The sequence below is a fragment of the Coloeus monedula genome, assembly GCF_965178545.1.
Source record: "Coloeus monedula genome assembly, chromosome: Z".
In the NCBI taxonomy this organism is placed as follows: Eukaryota; Metazoa; Chordata; class Aves; order Passeriformes; family Corvidae; genus Coloeus; species Coloeus monedula.
The window spans coordinates 34,910,773-34,927,325 of NC_138822.1; the positions used below are offsets into that span (position 1 = coordinate 34,910,773).

At 36.7% G+C, this 16,553-nt stretch overlaps 1 protein-coding gene across 3 annotated transcripts in view; it reads left to right on the forward strand.

Annotated features, from left to right (window-relative positions):
• Positions 1–16,553, forward strand: part of JAK2 (Janus kinase 2) — a 95,321-nt gene that overhangs the window by 61,461 nt on the left and 17,307 nt on the right. For all 3 annotated transcript variants that reach the window (XM_082301055.1, XM_082301057.1, XM_082301056.1), the window contains 12 exons: positions 1,534–1,691; positions 2,367–2,478; positions 4,146–4,332; positions 6,457–6,584; positions 7,084–7,218; positions 8,848–8,935; positions 10,987–11,114; positions 11,876–12,014; positions 13,294–13,445; positions 14,454–14,604; positions 14,874–15,010; positions 16,252–16,441. In XM_082301055.1, coding sequence (XP_082157181.1) covers positions 1,534–1,691; positions 2,367–2,478; positions 4,146–4,332; positions 6,457–6,584; positions 7,084–7,218; positions 8,848–8,935; positions 10,987–11,114; positions 11,876–12,014; positions 13,294–13,445; positions 14,454–14,604; positions 14,874–15,010; positions 16,252–16,441 — 1,705 coding nt within the window. The remainder of the gene's footprint in view (positions 1–1,533; positions 1,692–2,366; positions 2,479–4,145; positions 4,333–6,456; positions 6,585–7,083; positions 7,219–8,847; positions 8,936–10,986; positions 11,115–11,875; positions 12,015–13,293; positions 13,446–14,453; positions 14,605–14,873; positions 15,011–16,251; positions 16,442–16,553) is intronic.

The window sequence follows — 16,553 nt, forward strand, 5'->3', positions numbered from 1 at the left end:
TTCTCTACCTCCTTCCCCTCAGCAGTGCAGAGGATTGGGAATGGGAAGTGTGGTCACTTCATGACATGTTGTCTTCACCTCTCAATCCTCCTCACACTCATCCCCTGCTCCAGCAAGGGATCCCTCCCATGGGGGACAGTCCTCTGTGAACTTCTCCAATGTGAATCATCTCCACAGGCGGCAGTTCTTCATGAACTGTTCCTGTATTGGTCTCTTCTGCAAGGTGCAGTTCTTCAGGAACAGACTGCTCTATAGGTCCATAGTGGCCCATGGGGCCACAAGCCCTGCCAACAAGTGTATTTCAGTGTAGGCTTCCCATGGGGTCACAACCTCCTTGAGTCACATCCCCCTTCTGTGATATGAGGTTCTTCCCAGGCTGCAGGTGTATCTCTGTTCCACCATGGACCTCCGTGGGCTGCAGAGGCACAGCTGCCTCACCACGGTCTGCACCACAGGCTGCTGTTATTTCCAGGTCCTCTTAAAAAGGAGTTTGAAGGCTCCAAATTCTTGACACTTACTCAAAAACACCAGGGTTTTTTTATTGCTCTCCAGCAAAGAAACTGCCAAATAATTGTGTTCAGCTGCTAGGTGGGTCTCCAGTGTCATAGGCAAACACATATTAAAGGCTGTTCTGTTGGGTTATACTACTGAATGAAACCTAGGGGTGACTCAGAAAATGCTTCTCTATTTTTGTTTTATTTGCAGCAATAAATATGTTGTTGCAGATGGATTTAATTTTGTTCTGCTTTTATCTGTTCTGCATACTGTGCATAAGACCTTTTTCACACCCATTTTCTTTTGACCACATTGTTTTTCTCCGTGCTTCTATCCACTGTATCTGTCTTCACAGTAGTAAAAGCTCATCTTTTATCTATGATCCAGCTCAGAGTGCTAGTTTTTGCTGACTAGTAGTTAAGTTTTCAGGCAGGTACTTTCCTAGAGATTTTTCTTTTCTACTTGAAGGCAAACATATAGATCTTTGGTAAGTAAAGGCTTTCCTTTAGGAAAAAGAACAACACTGTATTGCAGTGCAGTAGGTATCTGGATGCTGAGTTGCATCTACTTGTTTTTCACTTTCAAATACTCTTTCATAGTGGCATTCTTCTGCTGTTTCATATATTTAGAGTAAGGGGTTTTTTTTTATGGCAGATTTCACAGAATCGTGGAATGGTTGGAGTTGGGAGGGACTTTAAAGATCATCTGGTTCCAACACCCCTGCCATGGGTCAGGATACAGTCCATGAGAGCAGATTGCTCAAAAGCCCATTCCAGGGATAAGGCATCCACCGATTCTCTGTTTTGTTTGGTTTGGGTTTGATTTTGAGCACTGAACGTTGCTATCAAGTTTTGAATGATAGAAAGAAGGTAGAACATACTAATACCAGTTAAAAACTGCTTCTGTTCATGTTTTTAATGTGTGCATATATGCATATCTTTTATAGCATTATCATATCCAGGAATTTTCTGTTGCCTCTTAAAAATTGAAATTCTCTCTCTCCCCCCCACCCCCCATTGTTCTCTGGTGATCGAACAGGAGGCTGAATTTCAGTCATTAAGAGAAGCTCTCTCCTTTGTATCATTAATTGATGGATATTACAGATTAACAGCGGATGCCCATCATTATCTCTGTAAAGAAGTAGCACCACCATCAGTCCTTGAAAATATTCAAAGCAACTGTCATGGACCAATTTTGTAAGTATTTTTTCAGTAATACAACAATGTGATATCATTTTAGTTGTCTGTCAGATGTGGTAGGCATCTTAAAATATTTTTTTTATTGCACTTATGTAACATAAAATGCTTTGTATTTTTCCTCTTTATTTTTCACTTTGCAAAATACAGTACCTTCTTGACGTGTTACAAAAGTTAAGTGGAAAGGTCATTCCTTGATACGGATAGAAATAGTTAGCGAGGCTTGTTTAAGAGGAAATTTGTTCTTATTATAACGAGTGTTGTTTTATTTCAGCTCTTCTTTCTTGTTAGCCCTTTTCCTAGTTAAACGCACATTTTTCACCCACACTAATGTTTTGCTAATTTTAGTTGATTTGTTATGCAGTTTTTTTATAGCTTCTTTCATAATGCATGTCAAAAACCATATCATAAGCTGTGGGGAATATAGTTTTTTTAGCCCCTAACATTTCTCATTGGATAAATAATTGTGATGATTCAGTATTAAAAATTTTTAACATACTTTTCTTTACCACCCTGTATATTGGAAAATAAAGATATTAACTTAAAGAAAGCTGTACAAAATTGAAAGTTTGAATTGTTGTTATATTAGATATCTGTTAATGTTGCTCATTACTCAACCTCTGATATTCCTGAATTTTTAAATTATGCAATATTAAACATTTCTTTTTACTGTAGCATGGACTTTGCTATCAGTAAACTGAAGAAAGCGGGTAATCAGACTGGTTTCTACGTCCTTCGCTGCAGTCCCAAAGATTTTAAAAAGTACTTCCTTACCTTTGCTATAGAGGTTTGTATTCTGTCTTAGTGCCTATTTAATCTTTGCTGTGATATAACAATGATCCTGAGATGTTCAGTAAATGATTCTGAATTTTCCCTCCAGAAAGTTTGTCTGATGTGTATATTCTATAGCTACTTTTGTCAGACCAGCAAACTTTCAGGGTCTTGTGAGATACATCAGAGTTGGTATAGAATTGCTAATGCACATACCACATGCTTAGGAGGCCAAGACAGGCCGAGGGAAGAGAGTTTAAGAGTTCTGGAGATAGTAGCGTGGATCTTGGGACTATGGTAAATACTTGGGAGATGGAGCAATTTGGTGGGTTTTCTGTTGTTTTTTAAAGTTCGGAGGTTTTTAGTTGAGTTTTTTCCCTGGGTTTTCCACACACCTCCTCCCCCCTCAGGACTGGGGCTTCATTAGATTGAGCGTACAGCCTTTGATGATCTGAGAGTGTCTCCTTCGCAGGTTCCTGGGTTTGGGTCCTATCCCCATCCCCAGAGCTGGGCCAGCCATATTATTTGACAGCTATTACATCAACACAAATCTCCTGGGTACATCTGGTGTTAGCTAGAGAGAAAGCCACCCTGTAAGTGCATGTGGTTCTCATGCAGCCAGAGAACCAGATGTACCTCTTCTCTGTGACATTGCAGCTGGTGATAAGATAATGCTTTAAAATTGCTGTTAAATAATTGCATGGTGTTGTTTCAAGAATGGGTTTCTCTTTAATTACATTAGCAGAGCTATCTTTGTGTTTTTAGCTAGGGAAGGTAAAACATGAATTTTCCTGCTGGTGTACAGCAAGCTAGTAAGTTTGCTAATACTGTCAGAGATAAGTACATCTCTGAAAATGACCAAATAATGCTGATGTGTGAATGGAGAAATGTTATGTCCAGTCAATGAAGTATGTTTGATAGGGAATTTTGTAGACAAAGAAATCAGTTCCTGTACAAGCTTAGAGAGGCAAAGCTGAGAGCCAAGCTTGCAACAGAAGACTACTATTGCCTTTAAGTGACTTCACCACAACTTTTTTTTCCTTTTTCTGAGTCTTGTGCAAGTCACTGGAAGGCTTTTTATATTCAGAATTTGCTGGAACATTTCCTGCAGTACTGAAATACAAGACCACAAAAACACTAGTAAGAATTCAGCTTGTTTAAAAATGTTTCATGGTATCTTTTCAAGACTCATTGTAAAAATAATTCAGTGCATGTTGAAAATCTGTATTAGGAAGTAGTTTCTTAGAACTGTACTGGAAATGACAGGAAAGCAGCACTACAGCTGAGATCTCCAAATGCCTGCCAAACAAACATGGAGTGTAAGCATTGGGGTTATTGCTTCCAACAGAGTTTTGTTTTGATGTAACCCCATGTCAGGGTGAATAAGCTTTCATTAATTGCTCTGAAGGATTTTTCCTAGGTTCCATTATCTGTTTTCTCAGCTCCATCTTTTCAGGTTTCATTAACATTTGTTTTTCTCTAGCATCAGCATACTAGTTCCAGTGATGGGAGTAGAGTCATGTTTTCTCAGAATCCATATTACATAGTGAGAACAAAATAACAAGTTATGATCATATTTTCCTGAAGCATCCTTTCATTAATTAGTAGAGTGCTATACATTTAAATAAGCTTTCAAATATTAAATATTAATCAGTTTCATTTTTAATGGAAAACTTTCTGCAGCGTGACAGTATTACAGATTATAAGCACTGCTTAATTACGAAGAATGAGAATGGAGAATATAATCTTAGTGGAACCAAGAGGAGTTTTAGTAACCTTAAGGATCTCTTGACCTGTTACCAGACAGAAACTGTCCGTTCAGACAGCATAATTTTCCAGTTCATCAAATGCTGTCCTCCAAAACCAAAAGGTAAGAGAAAGATTATTTTTAAGCAGAAAGTTTTCTAACGTCTAGATTAAAGACTTAAAAATAAGTTAATACTAAATGACTCTCAGGTAGATACAAAACTGGGAGGAGCTGTTGATACCCTTGAAGGCAGGGAGGCCCTTTAAAGAGACCTCAACAAATTAGAGGATGGGGCAATCACAAACCATATGAAGTTTAACAAGGAAAAGCGTCAGATTCTGCATCTGGGATGGGGCAGCCCTGGATGTGTGTACAGACTGGGGAATGAGATTCTGGAGAGTAGCACTGTGGAAAGGGACCTGGTGCTCCTTGTCAATGGCAAGTTGAACCTGAGTCAGCAGTGCCCTGGCAGCCAGGATGTCCTGGGGGCATCAGGCACAGCATCACCAGCTGGGCAAGGGAGGGGATTGTCCCGCTGTGCTCTGCTCTGGGGCAGCCTCACCTCCAGTGCTGGGGCAGCTTTGGGTGCCACAGGATAAGAGAGATACAAAGCTATTGGAGAGTGTCCAAAGGAGGGCCACGAGGATGGTGAAGGGTCTGGAGGGGAAGCCGTAGGAGGAGCAGCTGAGGGCACTTGGTCTGTTCAGCCTGGAGCAGCCTGAGGACAGACCTCACTGCAGTTACAGCTTCCTTGTGAGGGGAAGAGCAGGGGCAGGCACTGATCTCTTCTCTCGGGTGACAGTGACAGAACCCAAGGGAATGGCCTGAAGCTGTGTAAGGGGAGGTTTAGGTTGGATATCAGAAAAAAGTTCTTTATCCAGAGGGTGGCTGGGCACTGGAATGGGTTTCCCAGGGAAGTGGTCACAGCACCAGCCTGAGAGAGTTCAGGAAGTGTTTGGACAATGCTCTCAGGCATGTGCTGTGACTCCTGGGGATGGTCTTGTGCAGAGTCAGGAGTTAGACTTGATAATTCTTGTGGGTCCCTTCCAACCCAGAATATTCTGTGTTTCTGTGATATATTTGTGTGGGTTTTTTTAAATTTCAGTGACCTATTTGCTCATCTTCTTAGTCATAGTTTTCAAGTGTCTGCCAAATTTTAATTCGGTGTAAGATAGTCTTCCAGAAGTAATTATGGTAGCCAGTTTCATGATTAGAAGCAAAACTGGTTTCTTAATTGCAGTGGATTGTGTGCAGCAGCATTTCTTCTTCCACCAAGTGTTTTCATGTGTTGAGAAGGAAAGAGCTACTAAATGGATTCTTTATCACAGAGAATACTTCCATAGGCAATGGAACCAACAGTGTCAGTGAATTTCTGTCATTGTTGATCTTAGCTGCATTATGCCAAGTCTGCAGTGTGGTTTCAGCTTCTTTTAACACTGGAAAAATACACATGGAATAGACCTCCTGCCTGAGGATTGGATTTCTCTGGAATTTGCATTTAATTCTTTTGCCTACCTTTGATATTAATATTTATTTCCTTCATGAAATCTTTACAATTCTGCCCTTCTAAGTAGTACTTCTTACAGTTAATATTTGTCTCTATCAGTCCCTATTTAAAGAAAAACTTGTCAGAACAGACTATTGGATATAACTTCTACTTCTCTCAAATGTGATTGAAAATAGCCAATGGATTCAAAACCTTAGAAAAGATGTAACAAGTAAATATGTATGCACATAACAGAGAATAATTTTGTAACATTGTTCCATTGAAACCTAAAATTTATATGCATCAAAATGATAACTTATTGAATAAATATAATCATGGATGTGAGCAGATAGCCACAAAGATATACTTTTCAGATTTGATTTTAGTATCAGACCTGCCCTACTTTGTAATATAAAAGAAGGTAATTTACATCCTGTTTTCTGTCCCTAATTGTTACTAGAAATACTGCAGCAGTTAAATGTGAAAGGAGGTAGGAATGTTTTCAGAATGTTTGTCAAAGTAGGAATACTTAAAAAACATAAAACTCATGAGTGAACCTAGATGCTTTTGCTGATTAGAAAATATCAGACTTTGATTTAAATTAAATACTGTGTGGCTTTTAAAATAAACTGATCTCAATGTGATATCTTGTTTGTGTTGAATTAGCAGCCCCTCATTAATAATCCTTCTGAAATGATACTGGTTTAGTTCTATATTTTACAAATTTACTTTGGTTTTCCTTTCCCTCTTTCTTCTCCCAGATAAATCAAATCTCTTAGTCTTCAGAAGCAATAGCGTTTCTGATGTACCTTCATCACCTACACTACAGAGACACAATAATGTCAATCAGATGGTCTTTCACAAAATCCGTAATGAGGACTTGATATTCGTAAGTCCATTAGTTGCTTTTTCTACTGCAGGAGTTGGGTTTAATATGCACCAAGTTTTAAAAACCTCAGTATGTGTGTAAAAGAATCTTACCTGAGCTAGGAGATTTTGCTGTAATCTTTCCTTAGAGTTGTGGGAAAAAAATTATTTTGTTTTCCAGTAATGCAAATAATTTCTTTTTTGTAATTGAGAAGCATCATTTTGACTGCAATAGCAGTTGTTTGCTTCTAGAGATGTCTAAATACAGATTTAATGGAATTGCTTCTTCTCTGGTTCTTGCAGCTAGTTATTTTCTGAGATCCTTGAGTAGTCAATAAAAAACAAGCAAAAATTTAAGATGTTTCTGATACAGTTGCTTCGTTTCCCTCTCAGCTGAACTCTACAGCCAGCACACCTCTAAAGATTTGCATATGTTTATGCTGGGATTTTTTTTTTAAGATATCTTTTAAAACAGGCAGGTTTTTTTATAATTTTTTCTATCTGTATCCTTTCCTTCCTAGGAGGAGAGTCTTGGACAGGGCACATTTACTAAGATTTTCAGAGGTGTGAGGAAAGAAGTGGGAGACTATGGCCAGCTCCATCAAACTGAAGTTCTTTTAAAGGTGCTGGATAAAGTGCACAGAAACTACTCTGAGGTTGGTGTGATTGTTGACTGCTACGTAACATTTGTCCATGCTATGCTGAGCATTACTTTTCTACTTTTCTTGAGCGTTACTCATCTACTTCATAAATGAATATTTGTTATATGGTAGGGGGTTGTATGTTGAACCAAGCTAATGCTGGGAATTGTGACACTGGGAGTATGGATTTGAGACTGGCTTTGGGAAGTATGTGTTTGTACTTTATTTCCCCTGTTCCTGCCATCTGTGAGAGAATTCAGAGCTACCCACTGAGAACTGGAGAACAGTTAATTTATACAATTAAAGTACCAGGGGAGAGGTGGTATTGCCACAGGATTGTCTTAACCAGTAATTCATTATTTACAGACAAGGGACCACTGTTTATGGAAGAACACGTCCTCTGGGTAGACTGTCTTCAGATTCTCCAGTAAAATCAAATAATCAGAAGTATTTATGTATGAGAAAAGCTTGCCATACATTGATTCACCCCTAATCACTGAGACACCTCACTTTTTGAGTGAAGCTTTTAGCAGACCTGAAATGCCTTTGTGCAAAAAAATAACGAACTGGTAGTGTAATTGAGCCCAAGACTGTGTATGTGAGAATTTAAAGACTTTCACAAGATGTTGTAGTGTTTATTATAGGAATGTAATATATACTTCATATACTGCTTATTATTTATTTGATTATGTTATGTAATTTATTCAAATTTCTAATTATCTAGCTATGTTTACAGCAAGCCGAGAGGACCAGTACAATATTTAGTGAACTTTTCAATTGTTTAAGATAAATCTGTATGAAAATACAAGTAAAAAAGAAAGAGGCATTTCAGATGGCTGATATTCATAAGCAGTGCAGGCATACACCTTGGGCTATTGAAAACATTTAAAAAAAATTATAATTTTGATAACACAGGTAATATATTTATTTATGAATATTAACTGATTCATAAAGTATGAATCAGTTACTAAAAGCTCAGAGTATAGAAATAAAAATATAGTCACCTGGAGGAAAATGTTCTCATTTTCACTTTGGTTTGTTGGGTGAATAATCAGTACACAGGTGTAGGTGGAGATGCCACTGAACGGAATAAAAAATGAAGAAAGAAATAAAAGCATTTGAAACTTTCCTGACAAACTTGGAAAAGGTCTTGCAGTAATGGATGAATTACATAATACTTTTTCTCTTTTAACAAAATAATGTGCTACAAAGAAATAAATTGTGAAACTGAATAGTGCATTATGGTGGACTAAATTAGAAAGTGAGTAGTGTATGATGAATTTGCCTTCAGTTTACTTTATTTACTTAATTGACACTGGGAAAAAAAAGATTATTTTTAAAATGTTGGGAAACACGTGCCTGCAGAGTAAAGAGATCGTTAACCTATCTGGAATGTGTACCGTTACTTAGAAAAAGAAAATTAGAAAAAACCCTCCACAACCAAAAAACTGAAATAAAAACCAACCAAACAAGAAACAGTTGCCAAACACAAACCAACAACAAACAATATAAAATATGTTACATAGGGTCTTTGCAATGAGATGGAAGTTAAAATATTTAAAAAAACAGTAAATTTATTAGAATTTTGGGGCTTTGTTTTCACTGATATATTTTCTTTGTCAATCTCTCTCTCCTGCCAAAAAGTCCTTTTTTGAAGCAGCAAGTATGATGAGCCAACTTTCTTACAAACATTTGGTGTTAAATTATGGAGTCTGCGTCTGTGGAGAAGAGAGTAAGTAGAAATTAGTTATCTTTTTGTACCAATTTTTTTTATACATCTCTCATTAGAGTTTGACATTGTTTTTGGGTAAAACCAGGGGAAAAATGAACAAAACAACCCAAGTTCAACACCAGCTGGACAGCCAATACATGTTCACATTGCAGTAGTATTAGTCTTGGTATCTGAGAACTAGTTAATAGTAAAAACAAAGAAAAGGGAAAACTTGTTTAAAGTACAGTCAGTATGAATATAACCTGTATAAATGACTCAGTCATGTCTGTACTATCTGAGATCAGTTTTGCTGTGCCTCTGAAATGAGCTTTTGAAATGCAAGAAAAATTGCAGCCCTACATCATATCAGCTGTGATTAGCTAGAAGGGGAGGTACTGTGCTACCCAGAAAAATCTTCATTTACTGTGATTAGAAACAGACATTGCCACCTTTTTCCACACATGCTGACTTTGTGAGCAAAAATATAACTTTGTGAAGTTTGGTTTAGAGGTCCCGTTCTGAAAACATGATTCTGAAAACATGTAACTCAACAAACACACTACGAAGCAGCAGTAAAATCTTTGCATTGTCTGCAAACGTTGAATGTCTTTTCAGTTTAGCTTACTGTTTTGTGACTATGTGTTAATAAGATTTTTTTAAGAACACCTGAAATACATTTATACCGTCTTGTAATGAAATCTTAATTTTGGATGGTTGTCACTTTGTAATGTGTGTTGTTTTAAAATAGACACTGCTAGATCTCACTTTGACAGTTTTTCCTCTTCATTCAGTCTTTGGGCTGAAATGTCAGTTTGCCCTAAACTCTTTTTTTTTCCTACAAATTTAGAAATTTGTATGAAGGGAAGCATTTTGTAATAACCATATGGGCATATTATGTAGGTGATTACCTTCATTAAGGAGAAAGAATTTCCAAAAGAGACAGTGGATTCTGTGGTCATAATTTATGTCTGTAATCAGAAATTACCTCTCTTAGGAGGCTGGAAAAGGCACAGCAGTATGTTTGGCCAAGAATTTGTGCCAAAACAATCACGTGGGGTTTTTTCTGTTTTATTCATTGTACCACACACAGGGACTATATATAAAATTTCTAGTAGATGAAGTTTATAATTGAAAATAAATTGATGAAAGAGGTATATGGTTACTTATTTCACCTTTAGATCACACCTGTCCTCTAGAAATGGTTCTCTTTCTGAAGGCAGGAGACTTATTACAGTTTAAGGAGAGGCAGTTACTAAGAAATAGGAAGACCAGCTCTTACTGGTTCTGTGGTTTACACACTTGGATGTACAAATTCGATAAAAATTGTTTCACATAATTGCAAAAAAAACCCAAAAAGAGTTTGCTGTCTGTAATATGAATTTGTTTAAAAATCTGTTTATTTGTTACAGCCAGATATAATACTGGTAGTTTCCAGTGTGAGCGTCTTGCAGCTAAGGGCAGGTGTTCAGTCATGTGATTTGAAGTTCTTGTGTAGAAAGTGATGAAGACAGCAGTTCCTGTTTCTGGAGTTATTTGCTAGATGGTTGCATGAGGGCATATGTCATATACATATACACTATTTTAGGGCAAATACTTGTCTGTTTTCAAGAAAAGCATCTTTTGTCAATAAAGCATTGCGTTTTTCAGTACGTATAGGTTGTAAACAACTATGAAGTGAATTACTTGAATGTTACTCAGCTTACCACACTGATAGTGCTGTACACTACTATGCTTCATAAGCATATACGTTATTGTGCCTTTCAGGTGAGGGTGAAAAGATGGTCACTGACTTTTACCTAATCTGTAAAAGATTAAATCTAAATAATTAAACCTAAAAGATTAAATCTAGTTACTTTGCATTTGAGAAGGAATCAGGTGAACTTCCACACCCTGAAGAAGTATAAAGAACATAGAGTATTTGTGGCAATACTCAGATACCACAGAGGTTGAAACTTAATTAGATCACCAAAAAGGTATCAAAAAAGGAGTGGTACTAGAGTCATGAATGTGTCCTGAAATTTCATTGTTTGTTGTTGGTTTTAATTGTAACTCTCTTTATCATTATGAATCAGACATCCTTGTACAAGAATATGTAAAATTTGGATCCTTGGACACATATTTGAAAAAGAACAAAAATAATATCAATATTTTGTGGAAGCTGGAAGTAGCCAAACAGTTGGCATTAGCCATGCATTTTCTGGTAAGTGGTTTAATTTTGTTACTGGCTGAATTCAAGTGATTCAGACTAATGCATGTAGAAAGGCTGAGCTATTACCTGAATTCTTGAAACTCTGGAGGGTGTTTGATAATAGGTTGGGCATATACCAGCTATTTAGTAGATACCCAGAGAAAGACTTTGTGTGTTGCACAAAGTGTAGTTGAATGTCCATTCTTTTTTCATGCTTTATGTTTCAGCGTGAAATATAAACAGATTTCCACTAATGCTTTCCCCCCGTCTCTTTCACAAATCAGTCCTTTCTGGACTTCCCACCTCGGCTCATGAAGCTGAACATAAACTATTTCCTCATGGTGTTAACCACTGGGAGGGGAAAACACTGTACTCCTCACTCCTAGTGCATTCTTCTTGGGCATTAGGTCTCAACCTTAGAGTCTTTCTAGTTCAACACAAAGGCCATTATTCAAGACAGGATATCTAGATAAGTCTTTCCTTTAACAGAATTTAAATGTTCTTACATTAATTTTGAATGGATGGATGAGTATTCTGCTGCGTTAACACATATCAAATTGTTTCAGACTTCAGGAAGATAATGAAAACTGGCTGAAAACTGTAACTTTGAGAGAAATTAGTGAGGTGCCTGAAGTTTGATCAACTTAATTATTATTTTATCATTATTTTATTTGCTGGTATTTCCCTCATGCTATACAGTATTTGTTTTTAAATATCTCTTGAACAGTAAGACTTCTTTTGTCAGTATGTAAAATATGCATTTCTGTTTATAGGAGGATAAAGGCCTTGTTCATGGGAATGTCTGTGCAAAAAACATCTTGCTTATCAGAGAGGAAGACAGGAAGTCTGGAAACCTTCCATTTATAAAGCTAAGTGATCCTGGCATCAGTATTACAGTTCTGCCAAGAGATAGTAAGTCTTTGCATTAGCTTTCTTGTTTATTGGTTCTGACTTGAAAAATAAGTTTGGGGTTGGGGTTTTTTTCTGACCACCATCTAAAATAATTCTGTTACAGTAAGTTCCTTGATTTATCTGTCATTTTATAATTATCTCTGTAGTCCTAGCCAAGCAGTTTTGAGTGTATCTTTTTTATTAGCAAATAATTACAGGAAATAAATTCTCCATTGTGTGACCTTTTTTCCCCGCTGTCTCATTTTCCATTTCTTTTCATTGGTAGTACTGTTGTTATATTATATCATAAGTGTATAATATAGTCTGTTGCCTTTGCAGATAGCTGCTGAATTTAGTGTCCTTGATCAAGTATTTTATGGCTTGCAGGAACTTTCAGAAGTGAAAATAAATGCACTTTTGAAAATGCTGACTGGCAGTTAAAAAGCATCTTCAGTGCATTTCTGGGTGAATACCTGGAGTCAGTTGATGATATTAAAAATATTGGATTATCATCCACCGTTAAGACTGCTCCAATGCTTTATAAACAGCAAAATTAATTAAATTTAAAGTGTGTGCAAGATTGTTATGCTAACGGAATGGTGGAAGTAACCTTACTATTATTATTGTGGTCTTTCCGTCTTATAAAAACACTTTATGCTTGGTACTTTTATAGATGTCTAAAGAAATAATGTATCTAACAGCCTGTAATTAATGCAGTGTCATTATTTGCCAGTAAACTATTTAAATTCTCTGTATTTTAATGTGAAGCTTACGTTATTCTTATGAGATATCATTTTAAGGAGCTCTAAATCTGAATCAGTACAATCCAGTGTTTTAATTTGTTACTACAGTCAATAGCAATAGCTTAAAAATCAGATAGTGTAAAACTCTTTTTCATGGTGCCTTTTGCTGTGCCATAATATGCCAGCCACTATCAAAGTACTTTTTACTCTTTGACATCTTGGTTCTCTGTGGTAGCCATTAAGTCTTGGTAATGTTGGGGGAAATAACAGAAATCAGAGAAACAATGTAACATGGAAATTATGTTAAGGCAATTCTATTTTTAGGCTTATTTTACAGTAAAACTAATGGTCCTCCATTCTGATTCACAAATACTGTTTTTATTTTTGTCCGTGTTCCATAACTTGATTTTTTAGGTGGGAACAAATACTTGGAAAAGTATTAATAGTACATTACAGAGTGAAATACCTATGTATACTGAAGTAATTTTTACCAAATGTTAGGGAATTTTCTGGTTTTATTATTCATCTTAACAAGTTTCCTTTGTGTGATTGCACAGTTCTTCTTGAGAGAATACCATGGGTTCCTCCTGAATGTATTGAGAATCCCAAACAACTAAGCCTAGCTACAGACAAATGGAGTTTTGGTACCACTTTGTGGGAAATCTGCAGTGGAGGAGACAAACCACTGAGTGCACTGGATTCTTCAAGAGTAAGTATTACTGGGTCTGCACTCACAGCAATTCTTTGAACATTTCTAATTTAGAACATCTGCTGTTGTAACCACATCAGCAGTGGTGTGGCCTATGACCACTGTAGGAAAAAGACATTTTTGCTTGTAGATAATAATCAGAAGAGATTATTTGAAGTTTGTTTTTATGTTGTTCGTTTCGATTTTTAGGGGAACAAAGTACAGAATTTTCAGTATTATCTAGTTCATATTTTTATTGCTTTCTTGCAGCAGTGTATCACTTTAAACAAAAAGTGTGCGTGGATTTTAGTTGACATTCTAGTAACTGAACATCTTAAATACAGTAGCACTTTGTGTGTTCCAACAGTTCTACTATTTTAGCTAAACCAAAAATGTTAACTTTTATCTCAGGTAGGGGCAGAAGATGGAGGGGAAACATTTTCCATAAAAATATTGTATCATATGTATTTGCTTCTTTAGTTGGAAGCGAAAAAAATACTTCACTATGATAGAAAAATACTGGTAGTATTATTTTTATAAAGGTACTGTAACCTTCCCATAAAGCCTGATCTGGTTTCTCAGGTATTTTAATCAGCTCTTACAAGAATCTCCAAGGTTTACCTAGACCTAGCTTATAGATATCTAAGTATTTGAGAAATTGCCCTACATTGGTTTGTAATACTCATGGAGCTTTTCACAGCTGTGCGCTCAGCCAGCTCATAGGTCAGTAGAATTTTCCTCTGGACCTATCCAGTTGAGGATTTATGAAACTACCAATAAAGGAGACACCATTTTTCTCATCTTTCTCTATCTTCTTATCTTCCACCAGTAACTGACTGGAAGTTTCTGAACTGATCACTCTAAATTATACCAGCCTTGCTTTTGTTGAAAATCGGTTAGATGTACATTTGATGAGATAACAAGTCTAGGTTTAGAGCTGTAATTTTTGTCTACTCTGGTGAGACTGTTAAGGCTGCTGCAACTCTTCATGGTTGTGAAATGTACAATTACTTACTGGTTTAATTCCAGAAACTACAGTTTTATGAAGATAGGCACCAGCTTCCTGCCCCCAACTGGACAGAACTTGCAAACCTTATAAACAACTGCATGGATTATGAGCCAGATTTCAGGCCTTCTTTTAGAGCAATTATACGTGATTTGAATAGTTTGTTCACTCCAGGTGAGTCTGTGATACACCAGGATCAAAAAGAATGCTTATTCCTACTGGTTCACTTTCTTTTTAGTATGTTTTTTGCAATACATCATTGTCTTTGACTGCAAATTACTATATAGAAATAAAGGTGGCTGTCAATATTCTACTGGACTTGAAGTATGCCAAACAAAAGTAGAACATGCCATGATTGTAATAAGGTTATTCCTTCTCTTGTTCACTACTCTGTGCCTTCTGCCTTCTGTTCCCTTTCTTCCCTTCTTCCTTCTGCCTCTCAGATTATGAGCTATTGACAGAAAGTGATATGTTGCCAAATATGAGAATTGGAGCACTTGGATTTTCTGGTGCTTTTGAAGATCGGGACCCAACACAATTTGAAGAAAGACATCTTAAGTTTTTACAGCAGCTTGGCAAGGTAAGATGTTTCAAAAATCTGTGATAGTTTAGGAAATAACTATGGTTTTCAGTTGACTTTTGATGACCCCATATACATTATTTACAGTGAAACTTTTATTTTAGAAGTTGTGAATTTCAGTCATACCTGAGCAACGTGTGCCATTCCTTTGTGCTCTTTTTTCACTTTCACAGTATCCTTACACAGAAGAAAATTAGCTGACCTCCACAATGAATCCAGTCACACCAAAAGGCTAAAGTATTTTTCAGTAATGAAGAGCTGCCTGACATAATCCTTATATAGATAGATATATAGATACATAGATATACAGATATATACACACACAGTTGATATTCAGTTAACAACGCTCTGGAGCAGTCTTGCACAAAACTAGTGGTGTTGGGAGTTTTGTGCGTGAATATTCTGAGAAGTCTGAATATAAAGTCTCTAAATTCAAAAGGAAAATATATGTCTTTGAAATATATGTAGGCCTTGAACTTTTTTGCCTTTAGAAATCAGCATTTGGTTACTAGTTTTTTAAGCCGTTGCAGCCTGGCTGTGTGAAAGCATACCTAGACAGCTGACCAAGTGCAGCTGGCAGATCTTCACCAAGCACTATTTTACTAGAATGGTTCTTTGCTGTTTTATTTGGTTTTTACATGCTAGCTGTATATTCCTTTGGCTTCAAGTACTGAAGCAGCCTGAAAGTGAAGTAGCAGAACTTCTTCTGTTTGCAGGTGGTTGGTTGTTGATTGTGATAGCGTAGCATAGGGAGAACAACAGAGTGGTAGGTCATGGCTGCATAAAAGAAGATAAAAGACAATATAAATTGAGAAAGATGAAAACAGAGCATTGAAACAAATGGGAGAGGAGCCAAAAAGAAAAAGAGCAGAATTAAGAACCAAGGCAAAGGGATTTATGCAAGTGCAGGAAAAGGATTATGCCAGTGGAAGTGGAGATTTGTGAAAGATAGAAAATAGATACACATCACCACCTTTCCTTGTCTTTGTTTCCTGTTCTGTCTGTGTCCTTTCATGGAATATGTTTCTTTTGCAACTGTTACCAATGATCCTGCATTTTTTTCTGTCAGGGAAATTTCAGGCATTTCACTTAAATAATTAATCACATCATCTTAATGCTTAGTACAGTGAGCACTGAACAAAAACTACGCTCTACATGAACAAACATGTACACTAAGAAACACAAAGAGAGAATGGTGTGGGCATGTTTTTAATTCCCAAGTGTTTCCATTTGTGACATAGGGAAATTTTGGCAGTGTTGAGATGTGCCGGTATGACCCGCTGCAGGATAATACCGGGGAGGTGGTTGCTGTGAAAAAGCTGCAACATAGCACTGAAGAGCACCTTAGGGACTTTGAAAGAGAAATTGAAATACTTAAATCTCTGCAGCATGATAACATCGTTAAATACAAAGGAGTATGCTACAGTGCAGGTATGTATACTAGTATATTGAGTACACCTAAATATGCATACTGAGAAATTCAGAGAGGTAGTGTTTATGACAGTCACTGACTTGTCCTAAATTTACCAGGACTTAGAGAGTA